This window comes from Etheostoma spectabile, chromosome 7 (assembly GCF_008692095.1).
Source record: "Etheostoma spectabile isolate EspeVRDwgs_2016 chromosome 7, UIUC_Espe_1.0, whole genome shotgun sequence".
NCBI lineage: Eukaryota > Metazoa > Chordata > Actinopteri > Perciformes > Percidae > Etheostoma > Etheostoma spectabile.
This window is the reverse complement of record NC_045739.1, coordinates 17,002,373-17,009,323: the sequence shown is the minus strand read 5'-3', so window position 1 is coordinate 17,009,323 and position 6,951 is coordinate 17,002,373. Positions and strand designations below refer to the sequence as shown.

Genomic DNA, 6,951 nt, shown 5'->3' with positions numbered 1-6,951 from the left:
TTTTTTTAACCATATTCTGCTTTCTGAACCAGTGAGGCTGCAGAGCTTTGATACAGGCTGGCAGTGCGTTGTTAGACAAACATAATTAAATTTACACAAATCATGAAAATGATTTTTTTTACCTTGTTGGCACGGAGATGTAAAATGCATGAATTGATTACATTGCGGATTCCACTCAGACAGTTGTATAGGAGTAAATCACACTTATCACAAATAAAATAAACACAGGTTATTAGTGCAATTACTGATAACCTCAAAGTTAGATAACATTTTTAAAGTCAGATTTAAGTTATCCTCAGTCCATGTACACACTGAAGACTCATCAGAAACCAACTTTTTTTAGTCTGTTTACTTTAATAATTATTGTATAAAATTTTTTGCAAAAGTGAACATAACATAAAATTAGCTGCACATGTATAGGGCTGGGTACCAAATTCATTACTTTTTAGGCAGTGACCGAATTGGTATCGAAAAAAAAGTATTGTTTAGGAATCAGTATCAAAGTCACGGCATCCAACTTTTTTTTTTTAACGATACCCAGCCCCATTTATGCATATATTATATCTTATAAATTTGTTGCATGTTAAGCAGCTGCCAAAATAACACACACTAGCACACTTAGATCTGTTGAAGAGGAATGTCAGACACTTGGTGAACAATGACATTCATGTTAAACATTGAATTTGTGATATGAAAAGCTCTCATTATAGAAATGCTCTTTGGCATGTGTACCCTCCTTCCTCATCACATTTATACAACTTGTATATTGTAGATTTGTGAGATTATTTTACTCAAACCTATACATTTTTAAATTTGTTTTAATCTAGCAATGTCGCATCTATCAAGGAAAATCTAAAAAGGAAAATGTGCACTCAAATTATGAAGTTGTATGTGGACTGATGTGTCTAAACAAAGTGCTGTGCTAACACACCCTCCAGATAAACCACAGTTAATTTAACCATGGCTGCTGGGAGCATAAATTCAGCAATAAATAATAAAATAGGTACTATTGTTTTTGTCAGCCACAGGTGGCTATATTATTCCCAGTGCTGTAGCTATGCTAAAAAAGTAAATTGTTTATCAGATCAACCCCCAATTTCCACCGGGTGCAGAACGGCTGCGGAGTCATTAGGTTTCTATTAAAATCAATGTGCCACTGACTGCGTCTTTTCTTCAATTCAGCACACGGCAGATAGTGCGGGACAGGAAGTCGAGCACAGAAACAAAATAAAACATCTGGTTAATTTTCAAAATGTGGTTTTATTTTACATAAATTTGCGAGATCTTGTGGGTCCTCGTGACTTCAGCTGTCAATGGCCGCAGCCGTTCCGCAACAAATCCGGGTCTGGTGGGTGTTGACGGACGGCGGTGCACGGAGCAGACACGCAGCGGAGCCGATCCGCAGCCATTCTGCAACCGGTGGAAAGTGGGACTAAGTGTTGCATGGTTGGACGGTCCTTGTCAACTCAACGATTGCAAATTTTCAAGTTTACCACCAAAAACTGACGTTCAAACTGTTAACTAGGTCATACATGCCCCAGTTAACCTTAAACGAGTTCTGCGATTGTGGAGTTTAGATGAATCTCTTCAGCTCATGTCGTAATGGAAGCAGGCTTGAAGCAAATATACTCATAGAATGATAGTAGGCTAACAGCAGATTTAGCGACAGCAAGTTCATGCCTCCCTTACTCACATCGTAGTGGGCAACTTCATCACCAGTGACTAGGGATGTAACTGTAAGAAAATTTAACCTCACGGTTACAGTGACCAAAATTATCACGGTTTTCGGTATTATTTTGGTATCTTTAAAAGTGTGTTCAATGCCTTTAGCGGCAACTTTTTTTCCTGCACGTTCTGCAGACACGATACCTTTCTTCAATCAACTCCTTCGGCATTCTAATAACCAAAATAAGCCCGTGCTTCAGACTTAGCCCTCTTAGAGGGCGGATAAATGTCCTGAGCTGTCATCTCTTCCTTCCGCCATGATTCCAACTTCAAGTAGGCTACGCAGTGCGCCTACGCAGCAACTTCAAAAGACTCGGATGAAGCTGGGAAGGATTAAACACGGTTTCCACATCGTGGTAATCCACCGTGATAACAATATTTTAAATGACAACAGTAATTGTTATCGTCAACATTTTTATCGTGGTTTACTGTAACACCGGTAATCGTTACACCCCTACCAGTGACTCATGAGCACCGCCACTCATGCTGTATTACAGAGAGCGTTCGGAAGTGCAGATTGTTGTATGTCCTTCAGCAGGCATGACTCTGAGTCCACAACAGTCATCAGTGCAATTACTCTTCACTAAGTGTCGTCTTGCTGCACGCTGCTGAGGCCTGCCTCCTCTTCCTCGCTGTCCTCTCGTGCGTAGTAATGCCGTCTCCTGTTCTCCTTCTGAACATGGACGGAACTCTCCGACGATTTGTAAGGGAAGTCCTGTGGAATACATTTTTGTAATTCATTCAACATGGACATATTCTTCGCTTCTTCACATCTAGCTTCTGGGAATCTCTTTGATATTACTATTACAGTTCAATCAATATCCTTTGGATTTATACTAATCTACTTCAATACTCATAAGGACTGTTCTACAGTGGCAATTCAATGTCTTCATTCAAAGTTCTCACACGTGCAAACAGGACTTATGAAATGAAGAGATATCAGAGCGAGGGTGTGTCCTAATTTGAGAATGAGTGGATGGACGGAAAAGTGGAGACACTTCAAATTGTACAATATGCACTCCTAGCACTGTAAGGCATTCTTGGTAGCAACACATTGTCTTCTATTTTTCACCTTTTTAAAGGATTTACCATTTTTATTTATTCTTTTAAAACAGCATACAAAACATACAGTTTACATTAACATACCCTGAACCCCCCTACACAAGAGATTTTTGTTCATTGTGACTCTTTTGTTGCATCCTGAAATGTGCACTTACCTGTTGATAATCAGCCCAATACAAATTGGTGGTTGAACATACGCCATAGTCACAAGAGGTAACACCATTAAAGTTGTCAAACTGTACATTTATAGCATTTTTCCATTACATGGAACTTGCTCAATTCGCCTTTTTAGGTTTTCCGTTAAGTCCCTGGTACCTACTAACAGGTACTTTTTTTAGTACTACCTCAGTCGAGGTTCCAAGCGAGCTGAGGCGATACCAAAAGGTGACGTGAAAATCTGCAGACTACTGATTGGTCGGAGAGAACCGTTACTAATGACCATCATTGCTAGCGACAGACGGGAGTGTCTTGTCCAAATCCGCTGTGTTTAAGTAGTTTAGCCAGCGGTGGTTTTTTTGCTTCCTCAGCTTCTTTTGAAACTAAATTTGTCGTCTTCTGGCCGCTGCAAGTTTCCTGCAGCGGCGCTATGACGACCAGCCACGCTCGCCTCACACATGAGGCGGTACTGAATCTGCAATGGGAAAAGGAGGACGGGGCACCGCGGCCGAGCCGAGTCGAGTAAGTCTGGTACGAGCAGTGGGTACGCGCCATTAGTTGGGTGCTGCTTTTTCTATGTTTAGTCGGTGTCTTGGCAACACAGCCCCTCCTACGCTGACCGTCAGTTGGGAAAGCTTTCATCTACAAGAACCTTTTGCAAGCAACATAATCCAAATTGAGTAACAGATTCTCGCCATTAGGGAGAGAAACCAAAAAGGCTCACCTGTACAACATCCAAGTTTCCAAAGAACTGCTCCACAGGAAGAATCTGATTACTGTCGTCGTCTGGGAAGATGTTTTTGCTGGTTTCTTCACAATCCATGTCCTCAGACTCCGGTTTGTCCCAAACGCTGTTCACTCTGCAGCTGTCCAAATCCAGCCCCGTCCTCAGTCCGTTTTCTTTGCCCTCCTGTCCCTCGAGCTCTGGTGATGCTGAGCATCTCCTCCTGCCTGCAGACTGGTGGCATTCACAGCGGATGCAGGAGAGTGTCTCTAGAGGATTGTCTGCTTTGCTGTAACCACTGACTACTGAGCTGCTCTCTGCGGCTGGCTGTGTCTCTGGACTTTTCATACATCTCCTCCTTGTAGTAGAAGCCTGTGGCTGAGAGTTAAAGACCAGGGTTATGCAATTAACTATGATCATCAACATCCCTTTGGTTTTATACTAGGGTACGACTAACTCCCGCAAGGACGCAACACATTGAATAGAGAGCCTAACGTGTGTGTTCAGTACAGTGGCGGCTGTGGCTCAGTGGTAGAGCGGTTGCCTGCCAATCGGAAGGTTGGGGGTTCAATCTTGGGCAAGACATTGAACCCTGAGTTGCCCCCGATGCTGCGCATTGGAGAGTGAATGTTTGTGTGTGTTTATCTGATGAGCAGGTGGCAGCAGCCTCGGCCACAGTGTATGAATGTGTGTGAATGGTGAATGTGTCCTGTAGATGTAAAAGCGCTTTGAGTAGTTGTTAAGAATAGAAAACCGCTATATAAAATACAGCACATTTACAGTTCTCATATGCAGTTGTGAAAGTCTAGCCAGTTATAATTGTCCAGTTAAGGGTAAAAAGCATCAAACATATATAATTTGACTTCTGACATACTCTGTTAGAAACAGCACAACAACTTGCTCTTTATACGGGCTGTTCTCCTGTACACAGGTAACACATACCTTTCTGGAGCTGCTCTTCCTCTTTCTGGGCTTCAAGTTGTCAAGTTGACCAGGCATCTGCAAAGCAGCATAAAGTGGTTTGTTTCATCCCATGTGGTAATACTCAATTATTAGGGGTGGGGAAAAATAATCAATTCTTAGATGCATCACGATTCAATTAACTGATTCTGATAAGTTAAAAAAAATAATTGTTGCATCAATGATCGGTTCAGAATCAAATCGTTGGCCTCTGAATGGGAATCAAATCGTGACGTGCCCAGAGATTCCCGCCCCAATCAGTTATAGCAAAGAGTTAATGGAAAAAGTTGGTTTCATTATAAGCTCACCTAGCAAGTTTTTGTTTTGTTTTTTTATTAATTTTTTTGAGTTTTCTCCAAGCAAGTTTAATTGAATTTATTGGGAGGTTTTTAGTAGGCCCAATGCTGTAAAGTAATGCTCCCACGAAACACAAAATCAGGAGAAGATATGAATGGACATAGTCATCTTTTCACTTCAAAAGTAGATGTGGGAAAGATCTGCTGGTTTAGGTTGAATTAGTGATTTATTATTGCATCTTATTTTTTAACTTCAGATGTTTTTTGTTTTGTTTAGAATGTGTTGAAATGTACATTCACGTGAGTAACGCAGACACAACATTGTATGCGCTTTAAGTTTCAAGCATTAGGATTTTATTCTGTCCGACACTGATTCTGAAAATATTAAATTATAATGCTTAAGATCTGTGGGGTCCTTTATATGATAAGGGAAATGGGGTCAAATGTTAGATTACTTAATGTTAAAGGGGAAACGCAACAGTGCACCATTGACGTTTAAATTGTATACATTTGTGAAACCGACCACGTCTCTGTATCATAGACTGTATATATATATATATATATATATATATATATATATATATATATATATATATATATATATATTCTGCAGTCCCCTGAGCTGTTCATCAACAATCCTGTATGCTCCGCTGGCCAAACTCCTCCCACATTTTTTATTTATTTAAAACCTCACGGTTATCACCAGCCATGACTCAAGACCTCGCGTAAACTAAAATTTTATTCCAGTAACGTTATGCGTGGCAAATCAGTGCCCAATTGAAGTGCATCAAAAATGAATAAAAACGGTTCATATTGTAACTAAAAGTTAGCATAATACAATTGTTCTAGAAATGCTACTGAGCTTTCGACAATAATATCCATATAATATCCATCACGGCGGAAGACAACTAACGTTCGTTAGGTCACGTAAGGTTAACGTTAATTCACGTGACACGGTAACGACTTTACCGTTGTCTGTCGTTACGGTAAAAAGCTAAGACTTTACCAGAACCAACGTTTGCTAGCTAAAGTGTCTGGAAAATTATGTCGACATAGCAGCTACAAGCTAATAAGGCTAACATGATAGCTATGAGCTGTACTAGAGTTTATTTAGTAGCTAGCAAGCTGCATGTTACTTAACTAGCTTAGCTAACTAACGAAATACCTACCTTGTGCATCAGTTGCCGGCGTAATGCTTCTTCTTTTTTCAGCGACCCTGATATACTTTAAATAAACTGGCTTTGGTTACAAATAACTAGCTATGTTTGTGATGATATGTGGCGCCTCCGCCTGTTCTGCTGTGCTAGTCTGGAGATGGAGCCGCCGTTTCCTGAGAGAGGTTCACTCTGAGGTCAGAGAGTCAATAGTATGGAAGCCCATTTCCGCCAATGTGATGATAAAAAAAAAAAGATCCTGTTAGTCATTAAAATGAAAACACTTCTCACTTAGTACTTAGTATATTAAAATATACTTAGTATATTAAAATATACTAAGTCGTTAGTTAGTATGCAGATACATAGCTATCTCATTATTTTGACAAAGTTTCTCATTGAGATATGGCTACCATCTCATTATTTTGAGATACTGAAGGTCCTTATTTTGGAGAAAGTTTCCCCGTATAATAGGTTCCTTTGAGATGAGCTGCGCAATGCCTGTAAAGTGGAAGGTAGCAGCAGCAGTGGGAGGTGACAATAAGCTGGGGTCAAGGAAGTTATTTTCCAACCATTTAAGCCACCGTACAACTTCGGTCTGTACAGCAAGGTCACAGAAACACTCAAACTGGGTCAGTTGGTCTCCAACTGTTTTGATTATGACCGAGTAGCCTGTTAAAATTCTGTTAATATACATACATATTATACATACATATATAACATATCTGAATGTATTTAGTCTGTCTGACTACTAAACGTCACCATCAGCCACACAATATGTATTCTGTTAACAAAGTAAAATTTTGTTTAACTGGGTGGGGTCGTGTGAGGTGACCATAGACCGTTAATCTAAATATATATACGGTCTATGGAGGTG

The 6,951-nt window shown here is 40.2% G+C and overlaps 1 protein-coding gene across 1 annotated transcript; it reads right to left on the bottom strand.

Moving 5' to 3' along the window:
• Positions 1-2,184: 2,184 nt before the first annotated feature.
• c7h1orf174 (chromosome 7 C1orf174 homolog) lies at positions 2,185-6,323 on the bottom strand. Its single transcript, XM_032519989.1, has 4 exons — positions 6,093-6,323; positions 4,610-4,666; positions 3,668-4,045; positions 2,185-2,440 (listed from the first exon to the last, which is right to left on the bottom strand). The coding sequence occupies exons 1-4, from the start codon at positions 6,099-6,101 to the stop codon at positions 2,309-2,311; spliced, it is 576 nt and encodes a 191-aa protein (XP_032375880.1). The 5' UTR covers positions 6,102-6,323; the 3' UTR covers positions 2,185-2,308.
• Positions 6,324-6,951: the final 628 nt, after the last annotated feature.